Source organism: Protomyctophum parallelum (genome assembly GCF_964188405.1).
Source record: "Protomyctophum parallelum genome assembly, chromosome: 1".
Classification (NCBI taxonomy): Eukaryota; Metazoa; Chordata; class Actinopteri; order Myctophiformes; family Myctophidae; genus Protomyctophum; species Protomyctophum parallelum.
The window spans coordinates 45490709-45515998 of NC_139697.1; the positions used below are offsets into that span (position 1 = coordinate 45490709).

The 25290-nt window shown below is 44.0% G+C and overlaps 2 protein-coding genes across 2 annotated transcripts in view; both read right to left on the reverse strand.

Moving 5' to 3' along the window:
- The window catches only part of LOC310872607 (uncharacterized protein), a gene marked incomplete at its 3' end in the record, with an annotated part of 236003 nt that overhangs the window by 153910 nt on the left and 56803 nt on the right, over positions 1-25290 (reverse strand). The window lies entirely within an intron of this gene.
- Positions 1-25290, reverse strand: part of LOC310869009 (plexin-B2-like) — a gene marked incomplete at its 5' end in the record, with an annotated part of 78731 nt that overhangs the window by 49055 nt on the left and 4386 nt on the right. Inside the window, 10 exons of the mRNA XM_083779568.1 lie at positions 4936-5062; positions 5424-5524; positions 8258-8389; positions 9473-9655; positions 10578-10747; positions 11660-11798; positions 11925-12009; positions 12914-13155; positions 14364-14576; positions 18509-18834. Coding sequence (XP_083635694.1) covers positions 4936-5062; positions 5424-5524; positions 8258-8389; positions 9473-9655; positions 10578-10747; positions 11660-11798; positions 11925-12009; positions 12914-13155; positions 14364-14576; positions 18509-18834 — 1718 coding nt within the window. The remainder of the gene's footprint in view (positions 1-4935; positions 5063-5423; positions 5525-8257; positions 8390-9472; positions 9656-10577; positions 10748-11659; positions 11799-11924; positions 12010-12913; positions 13156-14363; positions 14577-18508; positions 18835-25290) is intronic.

Here is a 25290-nt window from a genome sequence, read left to right on the forward strand (position 1 = left end):
TGTGTGTGTGTGTGTGTGTGTGTGTGCTTCTCCTGTTGCTGCAAACATGAAGCCCAACACACACCGGCTCCGTCCGCCGCGTCGTGCCGCGTCGCCTGCCGCGCCGATAGAATCAGTTCTATTTTCCAGGCGGCGCCGCGCAGCAACGCGCCGCGCCGCGTCGGACGGAGCCGGTGTGTGTTGGGCTTCACACGGTTAGAATAAAACAAACATAGCAGTCAGACTCAGTTGTGAAAGCTTGATGCTACACAGACCATGCTAATGCTAAAGCTAATGTTGACAGCCTGACTGCATGCAAAGAGAGAGAGAGAGAGAGAGAGAGAGAGAGAGAGAGATATGCAGGGGAGGGACTCTCGTGTGTGTGTGTGTGTGTGTGTGTGTGTGTGTGTGTGTGTGTGTGTGTGTGTGTGTGTGTGTGTGTGTGTGTGTGTGTGTGTGCGTGTGCGTGTGTGTGTGTGTGTGTGTGTGAGTGACTGACCACTGACCAGTTGTCTTAAGTTCTGAGCCAATTTGTGTCTTTAATTAGACAGTATTGTCTACCAGTTGTCTTGTCTGAAGTTGTTGGACTTTTGAGGTCCAAAAAGTTTGAGAGCCACTGGTGTAGGCAATTACACCTGGTTTACTGTTGAGGTTCAATAAATATTATATTGAAGTGCAATACATATATTGAAGTTGAAGTATATTTCTCCCTCATGGCAAAAGGTTATTATGTCTTATGTGTAAGTTGTAACTTGTAAGTAGGCTACGTGTCTATGCTGTTCTACTCTATGCACCTTGTGAAACCTGCTCCCAAAAACAATCCAAATTCTTAGACATATTACACATATTTTTTACGCAAATAGTTACTTTTCCTAGTAACTAGTTACTTTTACAATAGAGTAATTCAGTTACTAACTCTGTTACTTTTTTGGAGAAGTAACTAGTAACTATAACTAATTACTTTTTTAAAGTAACGCGCCCAACACTGCTCACAACGTCCTTGCAGTGCTAACAGACTAACCCATTTTGGGGGCGGGAACCCCTTTTGGTGTTAGCATTACGTCATGCTTTAGCTATTGAAAAATAGCAGATCTACAAGCTCATAGCGCGCCACCGAGTGGCGCGCTATGAGCTTGTAGGTCTGCTATTTTTTGAAAAATCGAAGAACCACTGACAGAAACATAGCTTTTTCAGAAAACTGTCAGGATGTAGAAGACATTTTTAGAATCTGATCTCAGGTCAGAACAGACTAATCTGACTTCGTGGAAGGTATGACACATTATGTAATTTTCTAGTTAAATTGTGTTTTTTTATTTTGTGTGTACCCTTATTTGGGGGGTGGCTCATCTAGTTGCTACTCAGACCATAATGCCCCTTCAAAACGTACTTGAATGTACTACTCCACATGCAGAATGTGCAGCCATTTCAAGTTTTCAAATGTATAAACATCTTTTGAAAATAGCAAATCCACAAGCTCACAATGCATCGCGACACAATGTGACCATTTTCAAATACCTCAACAGTTTACTCAAGTACAGTACTTAAGTAAATTCATTTAGGTATACTTTCCACCACTGGTCAGTGGGTCAGAGGCTCTCTGGTAAACAGAAGGTCACCGGTTGACCCACTGGTTTATGTGTCCATGAGCAAGGCACTTAACCCCTAACTGCTACTGCAGTACTTTAACTCAAGTACGAATCTGGTACTGGGGTTGAGTACTTTGCCGACCACTGACATTAACCCATCTAAAGCAAGAAAAACGTATCTAAGAAGGGATCTGGTCTTTGTCGTGTGATGTGGTCAAAGTCCAAATCCACGTCTAGCCACTGAAATGTTCCACACATGTTGTACGTCGTCATGGAAATGAAATGAGCAGCATTTCCTGCTCACGCACTTGAGCGAAAAAACACCTGCGTTGCACCGGTGGTTTCCATAGCAACGCCATTAAAGATTCCACGAAGGCCGGCCTGAAATTCATCATATACATGAACGTGCAATGTGTGTGTGCGTGTGCGTGTGCGTGTGCGTGCGTGTGCGTGTGCGAGTGTGTGTGTGTGTGTGTGTGTGTACTTGTATTACTGTACTATACGTCAAATGAAAGTAAAGTGAAACTTGGGAAATAGACATTGTGAGGACCATTTTCCTCGCCTTCACAAGATAAATAAATGGTTGTTTACGGTTTGGACAACAGTGGCTCGGAGGTTGAGCGGCCACTTGGAATCCGAAGACGCACACTGTGTGCGCGCGTGCGGCGCACTGTGGCAAACCAAGGGAAACAGCCAGGCCTATTCCCCACAGAATGAGGCTGGGGGAGGTGATAGAGGGAGTATATCACCATGTACAGGTATTGCAGCCAATGGGAGCCTGGACATGGACGCACCTGCAGCCAGTAAGGCAATCACCAGAAGCTTTTAAAGAGCCGACGCCAAAGCTGTCTGGTGAGTCAGTTTTTTTTGATTGATTATTTTATTAGACAATATCAAATGCAAAAACAGTACATGGTACAGTCAAAAGCAGTAAGCACATTTATCCAAAAGGATAGCACCGAAAAAAGACCTTGCGGTCTTGTTTCCATTTGGGTCCCAATGCATTCATTCACAATACAATGATGACATTAATTGAAGATACCTCAAAAAACATGAAAATTATTTACAGGTGTAAGTACCAAAGAAATCTAAAAAAATCTAAATACCAAATAAATCGCTCGGAGGGGGGGATTGGGGGGTATAGGGAGATTGGGCAGTCATCTTCTCTCCTTTTGACCCGCTGACATTGCTAGGTGATTTTTCAGCCCGGTTTTAAAGGAAGCCAGTGATTTGTTTGTTTTGAGGGAAGGGGGCGGGGCATTCCACACCTGAGTGGCAGCGCTGTGGAAAGTGAATTTACCCATATTTGTTCTATATGTGGGCGGCACCAGATCATTATTTATACTCCCTCTAGTGTTGTGGCTGTGAGAGTTGCTGTAATCAGTTAAGTAAATGGGGACTGAGGGCACAGAGGGCAGGGCTGAATTTACTATTTTGAAAGTCAGCCCCATTTTCAACTGCTTGACTCTGTCTTCTACCCGGAGCCATCCTATGCCATCAAAATGTGTTGCATAAAGGTGGGTCTTGGGCTCTAGGCCTATGAGGAGTCGAATTAGTTTGTTTTGGGAGGTTTGAAGCTTAATTTTTTGTGACCTTGAGATGTTCGAGAACCAGGAGGTACAGGCGTAGTCATAGGCGGAGCTTGAAGTTGACGCTGGGGGGTGCGACTGCTTGGCCAACGACAACTTTCACCTTTTCAACATTTCACATTAGTTAGCACGCGCAGCGTGCGCGCGCGATTTTTTTAACCTTTATTTTATTATTTTAGCGTTTTTACAATAACCCCTAACCCCTAAAAATGAGTTATTTAGGTAGTACAGCAGCTCACACACATACACACATGCACTACAGCCATACAGCGAGTCATCATATCATGATAAGAGAGATGATTACAAACTACAGTCAGAGTTCAGGGGGTGCAGTGCACCCCCTGAACCCCCCCAAGCTCCGCCCATGGGCGTAGTCAAATATGGGCTGAATAAGAGCTCCAGCTAATGTCCAGAGAGCCCTCTTGTTTACAAAGGAGGAGATTCTCCCCAAGAATCTTGTCCTTTGGTTTACTTTTTTGATCGCCCTTGTTGCCATGCCTTCACCTGTCAGCTTGTTGTCCAGGATACAGCCCAGATATGTAATCTCTTTTTTACTAGTAATTATAATATCGTCAATTCTGACACTGAAATCATTTACCCTACTAAGGGAGTGGTTAGACCCAAAGAGAATAGATTCTGTTTTACCCAGATGTAATGAGAGTTTGTTATCCGTAAGCCAAATTCTGATTTTGCTGAGTTCCGAACTGAGCATCTCCTCAACCTGAGTTTTATCTTCTCCCGATATCAGGAGCGCTGAGTCATCTGCAAACAGGAACAATTAGCAATCACAGGCGGCACTCAGTTTGAACTAATGGAGGTGTGAGGAAGGAGGAATCTCTCTGTTCATGAGGAGGCTGGTATGAGGGAGATCTCTCAAGTGAGTACAAGATTTAACTCAAACCTTTGGACCCACTTGGATGTGCTGTGCATGTATTGTGGCTCACCTGGTCTCGTTCTCTCTCCCTCCCTCCTAGGCCGACTGAACTCCACAAGGGAGAGCCTACAGCACTCTCCCCCAACTAAAGTAGTCACTAGCTCTCTCTCTGCTCTACCCACAGGACGGCAAGTGAATAGAAGCCCAAGCCCCTAACAAGAGGAACCCTATGTTGATGTTTTGCCCGTTTTCCCCTTTCCCTAACACTTTAAATAAAAGACAATTTAAGTTTATGTTGAATCTGACTCTGAGCCTCTTATTTTATTGTGAATCTGTACCTATTCTCCCCTGGGTTGCCACAGCGGGCGTACGGCGCGTGCGTGTGTGCGTGTGTTCATACAGTCAGAGAGTGCACTCGCAGTTAATTTCCGTGCGAATCCGGTGAGATTCACATCTGCCTCCGAGTCAAAGCCATAAAGCCATCGCATTCTTCCTGTGTGACCCTGGCGTCCAGACTCCGGTGGGAGGCCCTCTGCACACAGACTATTAACAGAAGCCACTATCCGAAGAGAAAAGAAGTTCGGGGAGAGTGAACTTGTCGAAATTAAGCCCAGCTCAGCAAGAATGAACTTGGCTCGGGGGGGAATTCTACCCAAGAGAAAGTTACACAAAAAATATGCTTAGGCTCTCTCACTTTTACTGAACACATGCTGACATCCAACTCCGACGCCACACATGAACTTTTCTGCTTTTGAATATAAATGTATTGTAATTATATTGCGACTGTATATGAATGTAACAAAGACATCTGCTTGCGCGCGCGCACACACACACACACACACACACACACACACACACACACACACACACACACACACACACACACACACACACAGAGTGTAGTTACCTGTCGTGTCTTCTTGCAGCTGATGTTGGGCGGGCTGTAGGCCTGGATCTGAACGCACTGCTGATTGGGCGACCACAGCCAGGTGTTCTCCTCCATCCACCTATCACACTCCTGCTTCCTGGTACACCTGTGCAACAAACCCACCATTATATTTCATTCATTGACTGGAGAGCACCGCAGGGGCCCACAGGCTACTTTTCCCCTGAAAAATAGCCGATCTACAAGCGCACACTGATCAATATTTCGACATGTTCTGAGCTTGTAGTTCGGCTAATTCTGCCGAATGTGCCGCCCAGAATAGGGTGGCTGGGTCTAAGGGTTAAAGCTCCAAATTACATTGACACACACACACACACACACACACACACACACACACACACACACACACACACACACACACACACACACACACACACACACACACACACACACACACACACACACACACACACACACACACACACACACACACACACACACTCACTCACCGGCCCTCCAGCACACACCAGCCACAGTAGGGGTCTTTCATGGACACGCATGAGTCACAGGTGGTCTTCAGGTGACACTCCTGGACAGGCACCATGGTGATCTACGGGGACATCATTAGTGCTGCATTAGTACAGTGGTTCCCAAACCTTTTGCATGTCAAGGACCCCCAAATTGACACTAATTAGCCCGCGGACCCCCATTTGAAAAGATATGCCAGGGACCCCCCATGAGAGAAGACCCCCAGGGACCCCCATAAGAGAAGACCCCCAGGGACCCCCATGAGAGAAGGCTCTAGCATTGATTCTCAACCCGTTTAATTTCAAGGACCCTCAGTTTGACCTGCATATTAGTCTACGGACCCCCATTTAATGGCATTTCTATCTCTCTGACCCCCAATTTATATTGTAAAATCAAATGTTAATTTAACTCTGAGAGTGCACAAATGGAACCAAATGGACCCGTTTCATTTGTACACTCTCAGAGTTACAGACCCATAAGGGTCCATTTGGTTCCTAACTATCATTTAGCTGGGGACCCTCCTGGAACTCCCTCAAGGACCCCTGGGGGTCGCCGGACCCCACTTTGTGAACCACTGCATTGGTACACCGCTTCAAAAACAGTTTAATGTCAAGGCACAACCCTGAAACATAAGCTGCGGACCCCCTTTTGAAAATATTTGATGCCAACAAGGATCCCCCGATCCCATAAGAGAATATTTTAGTTGTTAGATTAGATGAAATACAAAAAGATTTCTTTGCTGTAGCTGGGGAGAGAGAAATGATCTGAATAGTCATTCTTACTTTCTCTCATTAGATTACATGGATCAAAGCAAAATACAATCTTGTGAGAGATGTTAGTCTTAATCTGCGATTTGTGAAGCAGCGTGAAAGGAAACGTTGTACGTTTTGGTAGCCATATAACCAACCAGTTGAAGAAATTGCAGAGTGAGGCTTTACCTCAACCTTTGCTTCTATGAAATACCTGCATTCATCTTAAAATAACAAATAATAGAATGCTTGCATGTACAGTAGTGTAGTCTGTTTTTGGTGCGCTTCCATGGAATCCAAATGATTGAAATCAGTCCTTCTATAGCTGCTGACATTAAAGTGTAATTAACCACTTTCAACCAGGTATCCACATTCTGTGCATGTCATTAGCAAAAAGTTAAAAATATATATATATATATTAACCACAAAGGCGTTGTGAGCATGGACCTCAGGTGTCTCAGTGTCTTATACATGTTCTAAGCGTGTACAGTAGGAGCTGGCGATCGAACCAGGAGCCTTTCCGATTCTCTATCTGCTGAGCCACTGCCGGCCTGAGGTCCCCAACTTACAAAATGTATATTTATCCTCAAGTCTTTAGATGAAGGGTTTATGTAGAGCAGTGGTTCTCAAAAAAATTTGGCTCAATAAGGCACCCCTGTAAATATCTTTGTTGAAGAGATCTGAGGAACGCAGCAGTTACAGTACATAGTTGCAACTCAATTCCATTCCACTATGTGCTAGATAGCCGCGGGTCTGAGTAGTACAACTGAGGTGATATTCATGAATTCCCTAGGGTGATATTCATGAATTCCCTAGGGTGATATTCATGAATTCCCTAGGGTGATATTCATGAATTCCCTAGGGTGATATTCATGGATTCCCTAGGGTGCCATGATGGCACCCACTTTGAAAAACCCTGACATGGATGAACTGTGGAGCGATAACGGTGGAGCACATGGCGAGGCAGTGTTGCATGGTGACTCATCGTCAGCGCTGTAGCCTTGCATCAAGCCCATCAAACTCGCTCTATGCGCCCCAGTCAATGGCAGCCATTTTTTTATTTATCACAACTAATCATGTTTCGCTGTGCAGTGAGGGTCATCTGCCTTTTGATTTACAATTTTGCAACCCGGCCAATGGAATAAATTCACCTCTCCGATGACAAACAGCGAAGACAAGAGTCTAATAAATATAAATGTGACGGAGGGTGAGAGAGAGAGTATTGACGCAAGACTTGATCAGAGTAAATAGCTTTTGCAGAACGAGCGGTGGTGTAATTCACTCGTTTCTGAATCGATTGCATGGCAGACAGACAGACAGACGGACGGACGGACAGAAGACAGACAGAATATTTCTACATCACGGTGTTGCTACTTTTTCTGCGATCTTGCAAGTCGACCTTGTCCACATGCGTGGCAACATAAAGGTTTTCACAAACATGCATGGTGAGACATACACATGCAGGTGAGACGATTTATAGAAGAAAATAAAAGTCTAGTGAACAACAGGAAAGCAGAACAAGCGTATGTCTTTGACCTCCGTGTTGAAATAATTGAAAAAGATACAAAGATTCTCCTTTGTATGGGTCTCTCTCTATGGCATGCGTGCGCATTCCGCCTTGTGCTGGGAAAGACGTACGGTAGGCGTTGCCTAGCAACCTGGACAGGGCTACGGGGTTGTTTTTAGCACTAGCCGGTTGATTTTGATATAAAGCTTTAGACCTGAGATATCGCTGCTTTGGCAGCGATATCTAAGAGTGTTAACTGTAGGAATATACATATGTTAGTTATCACTGTAGTAGGGATATACATATGTTACATATAGAGCGTCACAGTCCCGCCCCCTTTCATGACGACGACAGGCCCAGGAAATAATTCCCCATGCATTTTTCCCATAGACATTTCAAAAAGTATTTATTTACGATTTCTCACGATGCGACTTGGCTTTGTCCACGGCTTACATATCTTTAAATTTAAAGTACTTTTTGAAATGTCTATGGGAAAAATGCAGGGGTCATGAAAGGGGGCGGGACTACGACGCTCTATATTAGATATTATTAACTGTACCTTCTTCTCAGTGGTGATGTATAGATGTTGGAAGCTGGCATCAAACAGCAGGTTCTTGTTGACCTTGTCCCCGGTCACACGACCCGAACGGCTGTACACCTCTGGACTAGAGGACAGATGCACCTTCAACACCTGGAAAAAAGTAAATAAATTAAAAAAATATATTATTATTATTAGTAGTAGTAGTAGTAGTAGTAGTAGTAGTAGTAGTAGTAGTAGTAGTAGATGGTAGTAGTTGTCAATTTGAAATATGGCTTACCCTTAAGTAGTTCATTCATAATGTACAATAGTCAAACATTCATCATCATCATCATCATCATCATCATCATATCATCATACTATCATCATCATCATACTATCATACTATCATCATACTACTATCATATCATACTATCATACTATATATGAATGTGTGTCTGTGTGTCAGAAACACCACCGTAGCTCCTCACTGCCTGCACCAACCACTCCCACTTTTCACACAGGCCCTTTTTTCAATTTAACAAATTATTGATTAATAATGAATTTATTAGTGAATTAAAAATGCGAAAATGCACCCAGGGCGCAGTACACCCCACGGCCACAATGGGGGGCAATATCTCACAACGGGTAAGGGCTAGTCTTTTAAATGTATTGAAGTGAAAGTCATACAGTGGGTATCCCAAAATACAAAAACTCAAGTAAAGTACTCAAGTAAATGTACTTTGTTACTGTCCACCACAGTGTACCACTGCAGACAAACCAGATGTGCATTCAACACCTGAAGTACAAAAAAACGAATCAGGAAACGAATGTGCTTAGTTAGCATTCAATGGGTTCCTCTGCGTTCTGTCAGACGAGCTACTGGCGTCCTTGAGTTCCAGCCACACAATGAAATGTACAGTAAATTATTTAGCACAAATATGCACAATAATGATGACGATTTATGATAGGGTGACAGGGATGGTGGTGACCAATACTAAATGCTTAAATGCAGAGTAATCGCTATCAAGGCTTGATGGCATATAGATTAAAGGAACCTCTATATAGTAAATATTAAATAAAACTGAGAACGTTTGGGAAAGAAAGAAAGAAAGAAGAGACAGACACAAAAAGAGAGACACACAGAAAGACAGACAGACAAAGAAAGACAGACACACACAGAGAGAGAGACAGACACACACACACACAGAGAGAGAGAGAGCGCCATAAGACCAGAGTCAGGCGTGATGACGTCACCTCTCCGGTGGTCGTTCCCAGGAATGCCACGGCGTGCTCCGTCTCCACGGCGACAGCCACGGCAGTCATGTGACTCTTTCGGACCAGCGTGGGCTCGGTGGCCAGGGCGAACTCCGCCTCGCTGGCCAGCGGCGAGGGCAGGAAGCCTGCACCGCACTTGTACTTCGCAGCCATGTCTTGACACTTATTTTCATTGTAAAAAAAAAAAGAAAAAAAGAATCTGACTATAGCATTTACATAACACCTTTGCAGATGCCCTTTTCCCTTGTGAAGTTCTCAATAGCACCCAACAAATGGGATTCACGCTGCATCTGGTATCGTTAAATCTGGCAATCCATTCGGTAATTTTTTTAATAATATAAAAAGACAAAAAAGGGCACATCCAAAAAACCCCGTGGGAGGTGCAAGTCATAGACTTCAAAAAGAGGAATAAACCTGTGCTATAGCACCTGACGAAGCTCACGGCGAAAGGCGTCATGCTAATAAATAAGCTGATGATGCAGTAATCTGTCCGTCTCTATTCCCTGGAGTGTGCAGTCCCTTCCTTGGAAGGTTTATTTATCTTTTTGAAATATATACACACGCACGCACGCACGCACATACAATTTACAATTTAGGCATTTAGCAGACGCTCTTAATCCAGAGCGACATACATTAAGCACATGTATGTGTGTGTGTGTACATTTTGTCCTTGTTTTTGCCTCAGAGGACACAACATGCAATTTTGTTATTACATTTTCATCCCACAACTTTGTAACCCATTTTTTCACCCAGTGCCAATGCCTAAGCTGTAGTCCTGGGCGCTGCTCTCCCTCTGCCAACCTGGGGAGAGCAACGCACTGACCTCATGCTTTCTTCAATGCATGAGGAGTCCAAGTCGCTTCTTTTCACCTGACAGGGGGGAGTGTCTGAAACGACCTTAAGGCAGTGGTTCTCAACTTATCCTGCATCAGGGCCCACTTAAAAAGCATTTGCGTGCGTGCGTGCGCGCAAATGCTTTTTCAAGTGGGCCCTGATGCAGGATAAGTTGAGAACCACTGCCTTAAGGTCGTTTCAGACACACACACGCACGCACGCACACACGCACACACGCACACACACACACCTCCCAGTCCCTGCAACGCGGACACAGATGATATAGGGTATAGGGATGATATAGAGTAGAGGAATAAGGAGAGTAGACGGCAGGCTTGCCATGGATCTTGCCGTTGTCACTGTAGCAGGCTCCTATGATCTGCACCAGCCTCTGGTTGACGGCACGCAGGGGGTACATACCTGCAGAGGTGGAACACAATATACTCGCGTGTTTTACTTACGTAAAAGCAGTGGTTCCCAAACTTTGTCATGTCAAGGACCCCCAAATTGACACCCAAGATTTTTACGATGATGATGCCAGGGACCCCCATAAAAGAAGATTTTTTTACGGCTCTATAGTGATTTCAAGGACCCCCAGTTTGACATGCAGTAGTTTACGGACCCCCATTTAATGGCATTTCTAGGCTATCTCTGGGACCCCAGATTTATATTGTAAAATGAATGTTAATTTAACTCTGAGAGTGTACAAATGGACCTGTTAGGGTCCATTTGGTTCCATTTGTACACTCTCAGAGTTACAGACCCATAAGGGTACATTTGGTTCTAAACTATCATTTAGCTGGGGACCCCCTGGAACTCTCTCAAATCGGCTTTTCTAAACACATGTGATGATGTATGAAGATGTATGACGATGAAGAGCGCCCCTCACTTCACACGAGTGCGCTTTTTTAATTAAATTAACAAATCCACAGAGAACATTCCAATATATTTTGAGTGGCTGACGAAGGTTGTGGACGGTAACTAAAAGATGGATGTAGGAGGGGCCAGCGCCCCACAACCTTCGTCTTAATCAAACATTGAATTCCCATTGACAATGAATGGAGAATTGTACGTCATGTCACATCTCAAGCTCGAAGAACTTAAATATACGACCAGGGGCTCCACTCAGAAATATACCAGAGTTTGGCAACCGTTTCTAACCTACTTTGTCATTTTTATTTACCCACTTGTTTTGTATATTTTCTATATATTATGTCTGAGCAAATAGTCATGATGATGACATGACACGGGTGTGATTTTTTGTGACTAAAATGATTCTGATTAAGTAAGCCCCATGGATTATTTTAACGATTAGTAGTAGGAGATACGCACACATGGCGGAACTGGACGCGTCCTCGTCAGAACTGAAGACGATGAACAGAACTTTATCTGACGGAGAAACGTCACCGTAGCGACCTGATGATGTCATGGTCCTGGAGAGAGCTTCACCTGGTGCTGCTACATATGCAGCCTGGAGAGAAATTGAATAGACATAGAGAGGCAGATAATTCCATATTAAAATAAACATGAGAGATAACAAAACATAATAAGAACTTGATTTTATCTTCAAGGATAATAACAAATAAAACTCTCTCACCTGCACTTTGTTGTATTTGTTGGTAGCACTACAGTTCAGCTGCAGCTCAGTATAGGAGTCGTAGGACCTATCCCCTTCACATATCCTGCACATCAAGATATTTTATATTAGTCATTCGTTTTTCAATTACAATTTAGTTTTGATTGGTTTTTAACCCATTCTGACCTGAGATCAGATTCATACGAGGTTTCCACTGGATACACACTGGTCTGATTAACCCATTCTGACCTGAGATCAGATTCTAAAAATGTCAGTCGTTCTTCGATTTTTCAAAAAATAGCAGACCTACAAGCTCGTATCGCGCCACTCGGTGGCGCGATATGAGCTTGTAGATCTGCTATTTTTCAATAGGTAAAGCACGACATGATGCCAACACCAAAACGGGTGCCCGTTCAGAATGGGTTAAAGCGGAATGTGGTAGTTTAGTTTTCTTTTTTTATATATATTTGAATTGTTTGGGGAAATTGTGGAAATAGCAGAGCTACAATGTGTCGCATGACGCGTTGTGCGGTTGTAGATCGGCTATTTTATTTGATTGACTTTTGGGTCATTTGAAAAGAAGCGTACAGTACTGTAGCTAAATATTTCTGCAGATATCAAGGTTTCATATCAAAACCAAGATCTTAGGCTGACCTATTATTAGTACGGGCAGACGAATGGACCACTATGACCATAAACATTCACAGTGAATTGTCTTTGAATCTTTCATTTACTGCGGCAGCGCGGTCATGACAAACATCTGCATTACATAATTAACAAAGAAGTCTACACAAATGCAGAATGGAGACGAATTTGATATTTTGCCTGTTATCTCTCCTATGGTACCAAATCAATACAAGACACAATCTTATCAACAAAATATTCCAAGTCTTTGATCCGAGAGGCTACATCTCAACAAATGATGGCCCTGTGGCTCAAATGGGCCAATTAACACATAATGGACCTTGATATGAAAAGAGTTGAAATGAAAACCACTGAACCACAACGACCTGGAGATAAAGGTGAAGTTCTTGTTGTCCTGCAAGCCCAGCGTCCGCGAGAACAGGAAGTAGACGAAGCCGCCGTCCTTGAAGGCGAAGCGGAAGTCGTGCAGGTATTTCAGCACGAAGGGGCTGGCCTGCACGGCCGACGCGTCGATGATGCTGTCGAATACACCCCACTCGCCAAAGTCCTGGAGGATGCGGGTCGAGATGAGCTTCATGCTGTCATGACTGCCATAACCCTTACCCACCTGGAGGGGGAGACAGAGACAACTTTATTGTCACATCACGGTTAAAAAAAAGTGTGTGAAATATTTTTTTTTGTGCATAGTTGTTGTTTTTCCAAGAAGAAAGTGCTTTTTAAAACAATAAACATTAAAACATTGGGGGGGGGAGGGGGGGGGGGTGACAAATAAAAACTACACTAAAATGTTAGGAGAAGAAGAGATCCAGCAGAACTAAAAGTCATTTTATGCTTAGTTGCATCCTGAAAATAGCCTATTTTCAGCTGAAAATTGCCTATTTTCAGCATGCAACCAAGTCTAAAATCCAGACGTCATCAAACCCTGCGAGAATACATTTTAGTCGACTAACTCAACTGTAGATTTAGTCGACTAAAATCTTATGATATTTAGTCCACTAAAACTAGACTAACACTAAAACATTTCAGATGACCAACGTGAATGAAACTAAATTACATTTTATTACTTCAAACGACTATAGCCCTTTCAGACGGGGAGCGACTGACATTTTCAATGAGAGGCGTGCGTTTATTTTGGACGCGCAGAGAAGTTGAGGGCCGATAACGCAAGGGAATTTTCACGGGTGCGGCGGTCCCGTGAAATCGCGCGTATGCACACGCCCGCGGGCAACTACACCTGGATTGTGGGCGAGGGCGTGGATTTTAGCGTCCCACGCCCCTCAAGAGCAGACCTATAGAGCAGACCAGTCGTTGATCCAGGCGACAGCGCCTGCTGAAAGGACCTCATGACAAAACAATAGAGATGCACGATTAATTGGCAGCATAATCGGAATCGGCCATATCGGCCATAAAAATGCCATATCGGTATCGGAACGGTCTCAAAATAATACAGATTATATAATCGGTTTTCACCAAAAATAAAAAAAATGTTTAAAAATATTATACATTTAATTTGTGTACTCATCTCATTCAGTAGTCATTCAGTTATGAAAACAGACACTTGGAAAAGAGTATATGCTATTTATTTATTGACTGAATACTTTTTTAACAGACTTTGGTCCAAGCCCCTAGGAGGGCCTAGGCTTGTTTCCATTGTGGTCCTCGGTATAATATCGGAATCGGTCAGAATCGGTATCGGCAGATATGACCCTGCAAATAACCGGAGATCGGATATCGGTCATAATAATTTCATAATCGTGCACCCCTAAAAAACAAATAAATATTCAGTACGTGGCGGCACTTCTTCCTCTCTCTCACCAGGAAGACGGTGACGTTGTCCCTGCCCTTGGCGTAGTAGGACCTGCCGGTGTAGTAGGACATGACGCCCACCACCGTCACGCCCTCCTCGGTGCTGGCCACGTACGTGCGCTCCCGACGGGTGTCGCTGAAGTAGACCCGCTGCTCCACGTTGCTCAGGTTCCGCAGAGAGCAGATGCCCCGGAACAGGCTGCCGCACACCACCAGCTCATCCTTAAAACATGGAGCAAGGGATTATTAGAGCTACAGAAATAACAAGCTTCCGCACACCACCACCGGCGGCGCACGGATTAGAGCTCATTTAAAAGTAATGATGGACTGGGCGGCTCTGATGTGAAAGGGCAAATTATTCCAGAGCCTGGGGGCAGCCGCCGCGAAAGGCTCGATCACCCTTTGTTCTTCCATCGGTCGCTATCACATCCAGCTTTAGCTGGTCGGCCGACCTCAAAGCCCCAGGTGCGTTGTAATTTACCCAATTAATCTCCCATTACTACTCCCAACCCAAGTACAGTCCACTTGCCAGAACGTGAACCCAGGCATGTTGAGTACACCAAAGTTGTATGTTAGAAATGTTGAGTATGGGTCCCCAGGCATGTAGAAACTGCCAGATGCTAACTTACATAATTATGTTGAGCAATTTTCTTAAATGGCATAATATGTGATCATACCATTAACCGTCACCGTCATCACAAATGCTATGGCCGTTTTTAGCCCAATGAGTGTGTTGTTTTTTTTTTGCTAAACTAATGCTTGGAATGGATCATCAATCAATCATCATCATCAGAACCCCCTAGTTTGACATGTCACATATAGTTAGGGAATTTTAGCAATATAGTTGGACCATCTGTGAAAAAAATTACCGCCAATAGCTTTCTTCACCAATGTGTTCTTATAGGTGTCTAGAATCACCTCTCAATTTTTTCAAACCCAATTGCTCGTGGAAAATTCTGGGGAGCCAATCAAAGTTGAGGAGTTAAGGAGGCTTGGGTGAAAAATATGAAAGTCTAAAATTAACTTGTGAGGTGTCTAACTAGGGGTTTTCAGGGGTGCTGAATCCATTCCAACCATTATTTTTTAGTAAAAATGTCTCCCTGGCCATATAATATTGGTATATTGGTTATTAAGCTGTAATGTACAGCACACAGTGTATAATCAATGGTAGGGGATTGGGGTGTTGTTGAATTGATTCTATTCTGAAAATAAGAGAAGAAAATATTGCTAAACACTTGATAAGAGTGTACACCTACTGTGCACATGCTCAGTGGATACACTGTCTGCTTAAGGAGCCCCGAGGGCTTGTTAAAACTCATTCCCTGCCAATGATGTCTTTTGACGACTGTTTTTAGTAAGCCCACAGCGCCAATGACGTCTTTTGACGTCTCTTTAAACAAATAAAATAAAAAAGATAAATACATAAATAAATTCAAATTCACAAAAAAACAGGAGATAATGCGATCCAAAGATTTACTGCTCCAGTCACTTCAATGTTAAATAATAAACGGAGAAAATAATCCCTGTTTTCCTCTGTTTTACCAAGTGTTTTTGAGTGAAACATGCTATTTTCAAACATCAAACAACAAATGTCAACGAGGTCGTGATGACCTTGTTGACATTTGTGAAACCACATCTGAAAAACCTCAGTGATTAGCGAAATGTACACCTACTGTGCACATGCTCAGTGGGATACACTGTCTGCATGTGGGGAAGGAGCAGGAGTGTTGCATCCTGGAAAACAACATGGAAGAGGATTCTGTAGCTTGTGGCTTAAGGTGCTTCATCTGTGGTGGTCCTGATATTCAAAAGCTCTTAAAAGTCACCCATAAAGGCTATGCACATATTGCGTCTCTTTCTGAGAGTCTGGATGATGCAGCATTAATCAAAAGACTACATGAGGACTGGAACAACGGAGATGACCCCAAATTAAGATACCATTTGGAATGCAGAACCAAGCTATCCAATCCTGTAAGAAGCATATCTATATATAACTCTGCAAGACGGACCAAGCCGAGACAGACATAGACGTTTTTCTTGACATCCAAGCCCAGAAAGATGCCATCATCACAGCCGGCTGTGAAATCTTCAAAATCATGTATCACGGGAAACCACCAAAGGACTTGGGGGACTTGAGATTTGAGACCTTCAGCAAGCATGCTGCTGCTGGGAAGATCATACCAGAGAAACTGCAGCTGCAGCACAACATTCTCTCCGGGCATATCTCCAAACCAGAGACTGGCTACTGCTAAAAGTCCATCACTGGATGTCCTTGACTACGGGTGGAAACTGGGAGGAGAAGGCTATGCACCAGTCCCTACCACAGACCCCATTGCCCCAGACTATATACTGAAATTCATCAGCTGCAACTGTGAGGGAGACTGTAGTACACGCAGGTGCTGCTGTAAAAACCAGGGGGTCAAGTGTATATCTGCTTGTGGCAAGTGTAATGGAGGATGCAAGAACATCAACCAGGAAGACGAGATAAGGAGTGAGGAAGATGAGGAGTTGGCTGAGTAACACCCGGTTGACACCAGGTTTCATCAATACTGCACATTTCTGATTTACATTTTTCTTGCAGTATGTAATAAAATATGTTCTTATGGAAAATGAGTTTTTTTTTTACTCAAAAATAATGGTTGGAATAGATTCAGCACCCCTGAAACCCCCTAGTTAGTCACAAGTAATCTTTAGACCCAAGCCGGGCTCCTTAAGTCCCCACATGCAGACAGTGTATCCACTGAGCATGTGCACAGTAGGTGTACACTCTTATCAAGTGTTTAGCAATATTTTCTTATTTTATTTTCAGAATAGAATCAATTCAACAACAACCCAATCCCCTACCATTGATTATACACTGTGTGCTGTACATTACAGCTTAATAACCAATATACCAATATATGGCCAGGGAGACATTTTTACTAAAAAATAATGGTTGGAATGGATTCAGCACCCCTGAAAACCCCTAGTTAGACACCTCACAAGTTAATTTTATACTTTCATATTTTTCACCCAAGCCTCCTTAACTCCTCAACTTTGATTGGCTCCCCAGAATTTTCCACGAGGAATTGGGTTTGAAAAAATTGAGAGGTGATTCTAGACACCTATAAGAACACATTGGTGAAGAAAGCTATTGGCGGTACATTTTTTCACAGATGGTCCAACTATATTGCTAAAATTCCCTAACTAATACTACATAAAGCATGATGAAATTTAGATTTTTTATTTTTTACTAGCCCTGTACGTGCCCGTCGGCTACCGGCCTACTTGAGAACGATGCAACTGGGGAACCTAATAATACCCGTTGTCAACTTGTCATAGCACCCGTTTTAACTGTCTGTCTGTGTCCCACATGGAGATCGATCTCTGTCTGTGTCTGAAGAAGGCAAACTGACAAACTGTGAAAAGTGGACTGGTTAAGTAGGCTAATCAATTGTCAGGTGTGGGGTTGCCATGGCAAACAATTGGCTTAGGCAGAGGCTGGACATTGCACAGGTGAGGGGATTTAGGCTGATTAGGCCCACTGGCAGAGCCTGACCAGAGCCTTTTGTGGTGCTTCTGGAGAACCGCTGGTCTGACACACTCGAGGCCGAGGCCCGGGCACTGCACTCCCTGCGGGGGTGTGGAGCGCGTGTGTCGAATTTGAAGTCGTGACTCGTGGGGCAAACGGTTCTCGAGTTACATGCATTACGCACACACACACAGAAAGAAAGAAATAAATTTACCCAGGGTAACTGGACTAAGCTCAAGAACTTGTTTACAGCCAGGCCCTGCTCATAGAACATTTCATGGTCAATGCCTTGCTCAAGGGCACTTCAGCGGTGGTAATTTTAACGTGCCCGTCCGGGGATACGAACTAGCGACCTTCCGATATCAAGACCGCTCCGCAAACCTTTCAGCCACCGCTGCCCCAAAGGTGGCCGAACACAGCCAGAGACGTGGCACATTTAGAGTTAGATTTAGACCATAATGTTATGAAAATTGTACAACATATGCAAGTTGGCATCTGGCAGTTTCTACATGCTGGGGAGTGCATGGGGACCCATACACAACATTTCTAACATAAAACCTTGGTGTACTCGACATGTCTGTGTTCACAATGGGGCTCTATGGGCATAGAAGACTATAGCACCCGGGCGGCCGGCTGCGGCTACCTTGTGGCTGTGCACCAACAGCAGCTTGTTGTGGTTGTCCGTGTCCTCGGCCTCCTCGCAGTCGGCGGTGATGGGCGGCGAGCACCGGCGGTTGTCCTTCTGGGGCCCGGTGTCCGTGCGCGCCTCCGGCCGCAGCGCCGCGTCCAACTGGTAGAGGGCGTTGACGGCGCCCACGTACAGGCGGCCCGTGCGGGGGTCCCGGACCACGTTGTTGATGAGCCTCGGCGAGGTGAACTCCCCGTCGCCGGCGAGGGAGGGGCTTAGGGGAACGACGGTCGCCAGGGCGACCCACACGGTCCATCGCCACGCCTTCCACCGCTCCATGTCTGGTGGAGAGAGAGAGAGAATACATTAATGTCTTCTCTGAAACGGAGTTGTCATTTTATTTAGCTGACGGCAACATTAACACTCAACAGCCAGCGCAATGCGAGAGAAAGAGACTCAGAGAGAGAGAGAGAGAGACAGAGAGAGAGAGACAGAGAGAGAGAGAGAGACAGAGAGAGAGTGAGAGAGAGAGAGACGAGAGAAAATAGAAAAACAAAACAGAATACTGAGGTGTTACTAGGTAATACTGAGTGTTAGAGAGAAAGAGTGCATTATGAACTCACATCTCACAAGCTTGTCAAAAAATAGCAAAACTTATCCAATCAAAAAAAGGTTTTAGTTGATTAAAGTTCCTATTTGAGGACAAATGTATTATACTCAAATACATACACAAAAAGTTTTATTTAACCCTAGTATGACAGCCCTAACTTGTAGACAAATGAGTGGCAAAGTGAGTTTAACGTCGTTTAATACAATCAGATAGGACTTTTCTGTTTGGATGTGCGGTATGGGCTGTCAAGTCCAGAAAGTAGTTCACTCAGTAGGCGTTCCCGCAAAACTTCAGAGTATGTCACATGCATACCCTCTATAATGCTGGCTTTACATCAAAGATGTACCAGTACATTATGAATTAATATGCCATACATCATGTAGTAACAGGACACGCAAGAAGGGAGAAGAGGAAGGAACAGATTAAACATGTCATGGTTCCATCGGCTGTGTGGGTGTGAACTTGAAGTGCAGATGTTTCTGGCATTTGGTCTTCAAAGACAAGCAGGCGAATCGCATCCAGAAAGAGGCCTGTGTTTTAACAGACCTAGACACCCAGATATTCCGGAGAGATATTCTATCTGCATTGGCACAGGTTTACTTATTTTCTACAGCAAGAAATGCATTTTAACATCTAAATGGAAAACGTCCGTCTGCCATTTTGTGTAGGGCCGTGATTAAAGCCGTGAAAGAAACCAATGGCTTACGGTTCTTTATTGGCAGAACTCGGCACAACGAACTTTGTTGATGTGCTTGGTTCTTTACTGACTTGACTGTGGAACAAAGTGTGTTGACCGGCATGGCATTAGAGCACACCTGCTAGGCTGCTAAACATATTAGAGATCCCTTTCTATTAAGACTAATCATCAACTTACACAACTTTGGCAACCGCGTCACTCACACAATAACATATAGCATGTAGCTCTACTCTCTCTCTGTGCGTGTCATGGTGTGCATGTGCGTGTGTGTGTTACTGTACCATACTTTGTGGGGCCCAAATGTCCCCACAAGTGTAGCCTACAGTAGCAGAGTTTGCGAAATGAGGACCAATTTCTTGCCTCTAACAAGAGTGTTTTATAGGGGGAAAAAATGGCATGTACTGTATTTTCAGAGGCTTACAAATTAGTAAAAGATTCAGGTTGGGGTTAGACATTTAGAGGTTAGGTTTATGGGTTAGGGTATGCCTCATTTATATTTAGTTGCGCATAATAAATAGCTAATCTACACACATGGTGTGTTGTGAGCTTGTATGAGCTATTTTCAGCGTTAGGTTTATGGTAGCCTCGGTGCCAGGCTTTCATTTTTTTTGGTGCAAAAATTGAAAGCCTGGAGGAACGCATTGGCCGCTATGGTCTAAAAGTGGGAGTCAACCCTTCCGGGTGGGCGTCGCTCCAAATGATGTGACGTAGCGCTGCACTAGGGGGGAGAGGAGGGGCCGGGGGTGACGGACAGATCGATGAGATCCAATCAGGGCGTGCGCAAATCTGAGCCGCGACCCGCCCCTCTAGACCAGAAACACGTTAGCTCAGGCTAGGTTTATGGTTAAAAATGACACGCATGTTTTATTAGACAATATACAGCATGTGTAACATTGCCTAAAATGTTGATGTCCTCACAAAAAACTCATACAAACATGTTTGTGAGTTGTGTGTGTTTTCTCTCTCCCTGATTTACTTTGTGCTCTCCCACTTAGTCTCATTAGTGTTTGTCAAGTTTGACTGGGGGTTATGGCCAGGAGATATGACTTCACGGTAGCAATATCACGATTATTTCTACCTTTTGGTTCGATTAAGATTAATGTATAACTATAAAGTAAAAGTAGCAGCTATTGTTGCTATTCTTACACATCACCATTGCACAACAAAGTATAAAGCTTACATCGGACAGTTGTCATACAGGATTATAAACGTTTGTTATAATTTTATAATGCCTTATAAGTGCATTACAAATGCAATTATAAATGTGATTATATTGAATTAGAGCCAACCTTAATATACACAGCGTTACCGAGATGTGTTGCAGAGTGGAGAGAAAGCAAGCGCCAAGCCCTGGGGAACCCCCCATTCAATGAAGTATACAGCGATTAAGTGGTAAAGTGGTCCAAACGATCGGCTCGCTCAACTCGCACAGCGTGGATTAATGACGGGCGAAGATTCTTAAACAAGCATAACCAAAAAAGGGAACATGCATCCCATTCCGCACTGGTGGAATGAGTTGAAGTGCTTTTTTTAATGCAATAGCAGCAGTCAAACTCTATAGCGTTCTGGCCCTCTGGCTTTGGTCAGCGTTTCTACAACTCTCTCTCTTTGTCATCCTGCTTTTTACTCATCCAAGCGCTGCAGTGTCTCGTTATCTAAGCATTTTCCCCAAGGTGCTGGCAAGCAAAGGGCAGGCAGGCAGGCAGGCAGTCCACGCACACGCACCCCTACTGTGTGATAACTATATTGACAATTCCATCATTCCAAATTTTGACAACACTAGCACATATTGGCAACAGGGAACACCAGTTGGATGAGTTTTTAAAACGCGAACAAAATTATTTCCAACGCAACTCCAATACGACCTCGGCTGAAACTCTCAAAGTTACAATAAATTGAATTTAAATCTTTTCAGTAAAACGTTATATTGTTTCAGCACACACACACACACTCACACACACCTGTAGCGGAAGCCTTGTAGACAAGGATGTCCTTTCACATCCAATTAAGACCAAAGTAAACTTTACATGAGCGACAAACCACAGTGCTGCAGCTTCTTTCTCTCGACACAGACAATACAATATCATGTGCCACTTACGCCATCAAACACATAGCCAAACAAGTGTACAGTGTGTGTGTGTGTGTGTGTGTGTGTGTGTGTGTGTAGTGCACAGTGTAGTAAATGCAGTGCCGTGCGCGCGCATGCATTCAGACCTGTGTAGCTGCAGGAAGGGAATGCAGGAAGTGTGTGAGACTTTAATTACAGTGTTTGAATGGAGTAATGAAGAACAATCATCGTGATCCCATTAACACAATTAAAACAAAACATGTGTGAGCACGTCATAAGGATCCCGAAATATTAGTGCCTGCTCTGACGTGTGAGGACGTCCTAGCGACGTCCTAGCGACGTCCCAGCGACGCAAGAATATTCAGAATTTTCCTATTCTTTTTTTTTGGCATTTTGCTTTTCGCTTGCCGTATGCTAACGCTCAGTGCAACTATTAGCTTGTTATTGACTCCCATGTTAGCGAGGCGGAAAGAATGACTCGTATCTCCTAATCCAGGGCGCTCTCCGTGGTGATGAATAGAGCTTCATTTCTGCTCCTCATCCGTCTCTCCCGCAAAATATGAACGCTTTTTGGAGCGTAAAACAATATATTAAGATGATCGGGGGTGTGAGGTATCTTTGTAAAGTCAACTTTTTTAGGCAAGTGTTTCCTGTTTCATGGCTTTCAAAGTAAAAGCGATCAGACAACTCTGGCACTCTATAGCCTTTATTTTGAAGGCACTCCCGGTACTAAATGTGTTAATACACACTGCTGCTTATGGAAGCTCTTTGATGTACTGAGACTGGACGGACACGCACGCACACGCACGCACGCACCTTATTTCTGAGACAATTACAAAAAAAACCCACAATTCTAACACTTAAAAATATGTACCTACTTTCTTTTTTTTCCCGTATATATTCGTCGAAAATAGCAAATTGTAGAATTTTTCGTTGACTGTTGACTTATTTTTGGCCAAATTAAATGTAACATATTATTGACAATAGGGTTGCTAGGGTTCATGTTTTTAACAGGAAAAAACAAGTACAGTATAGTTCTACTCTACATGCATGCATTACTTTAAAAAAATATAGTTTTATAAACAATTGAGTGTCAACTAGGATGGAACTTGACCTGGGCCATGAACGACATGACCAGTGTATGGAACTCCAACCTCCCCCGGGTGTTACACCAGAATGCTGCGTGCAGTATTTAACATCAGTGTAAATGGTAAATGGTGCATTTATATAGCGCCTTTATCCAAGGCGCTTTACATAGATTGTGCATTACATTCACCCATTCACACACACATTCATACACCGATTGCGGCGGAAGCCATGCAAGGTACCAACCAGCACATCAGGAGCAATTTGGGGTTCAGTGTCTTGCCCAAGGACACTTCGACATGTAGACAGGAGGAGCCGGGATTCGAACCACTGACCCAGGGATCATTGGACGACCTGCTCTACCTCGACCACACAGTCGCCCCATGTAAGCGTACATGTTACCAACAACATCTTGTATAAAGGAAATACCAACCGAAAGTAGCAGGCAGGAGAATGAGACCAGCAGGACACTGCCAACAAAGACAAGCAAATTGCTGCCAACCAGCAAATTGGTGCTGTGGGAACCAACACACGGGCATCGATCGCGAGGACGTCTCACATTAACTGATTCCGTACATAGGACGTTGCCACACGTCATAGGGGTCCCAATCGACGCGTACATACTGTAGGACGTCTGAGGACGTCCTAGCGCATCCTCAATGATACCGGGCCAGATAAGAATGTTCTGATTTTTTCCCTTTTTCCTAGAGAGAAACTAATGAAAACACAGAAGGAGACTGTTCACAAAACTGTGTCACAGAACGGAACGGAGTGGCCTCATCTCGCTGATGGAAATGAGCCTTTGTTTACACTGGAATGAATTCACTCTGCCTTATCCACACACACACACACACACACACACACCACCTAACGGGGGGTGTGTGACTGTGTGTGTGTGTGTGTGTGTGTGTGTGTGTCCTCATCAACACGGTGGAAAAGACTGATGCTGGATGTCTACACACAGTGTGCAGGCTCATTGAGCATGGTGTGTGTGTGTGTCACGCTAATTTATCAATACCACAAGGTTTCTATACTGAAAATGTCTCGCAAAGGTCTCAAACAGATGGTTAGCACAACGCACACACACACACACCACCTAACGGGGTGTGTGTGTGCGTGTGCATGCGTGTGTGTGTGTGTGTGTGTGTGTGTGTGTGTGGTTAGCACAACGCACACACACTCAATTACTTCCCTTCCCATCAGAGATGAACACATTCCTTCAATTATTTGTGATGATAGAGAGAGAGAGAGAGAGAGAGAGAGAGAGAGAGAGAGAGAGAGAGAGAGAGAGAGACATAATTATAGAAAGAGAGTTAAGAGAAATGCAATTATCCAAGAGGAGAAATTTCCAGAAGACGGTATTGATTTTCTTCTATGATGTTGGATACGTCTAATAAGTTTATAGTCAGAGAGACAGAGAAATGCAGGAACACAGAGAGAGAGAGAGAGAGAGAGAGAGAGAGAGAGAGAGAGAGAGAGAGAGAGAGAGAGAGAGAGAGAGAGAGAGAGATCACGCCGAAAGAAGGTAAGAGATGCTAGCCTGTAAGCATGGACTGGTCTTACAGGAAGAGGGCTGAGCCACGGTCAGAACGCACACTCTCTCACACACACGCACACTCTCTCACACACACACACACACACACACACACACACACACACACACACTTCCATCACTATGTGATTGCATCATAGACGCTGCATGAGGAATCAATTTCATCATCAATGTGAGCTGAGAAGAGCTAAAGCTCTTATCTTATTAATGTGCTGGACATGAGCCAACTGACCATCAGTGCTTCTCAAACAGCCAACAATACTTATACTTTAACGGACAAGCATGTGTGAATTGTTTTACAGAACTCATTTCAAGGACCCCCAGTTTGACATGCATTCGTCTACGGACTCCCATTTAATGGCATTTCTATCTCTGGGACCCCCCATTTAGATTGTAAAATCAATGTTAATTTAACTCAGAGAGTGTACCAATGGAATAAAAACGGACCCTTACAGGTCAATTTGTACACCTGGGGGTCCTCGCACCCCACTTTGAGAACCACTGATATAGACAATAGCCTTATTTCATAATTCAATGAGAAGAAGCCGTGCCATCAGATATGACAAACTAGGTGGGGAAAAACTGCCTCATTCATGGAAGTCACAACCTTTCCAATCATTATGCTTAACGAGCCGTTGCACAATTAACTATTATAAAAGGTGCTTTTCAGGCCAAATGTGACAAAAACAATGATGTGACCAGTCACCAGACAACACCAGTCTCGCTGCTGATCAAATCATTCTACGATTAACCACTTAACATAGATATACTTCATCATGCGACA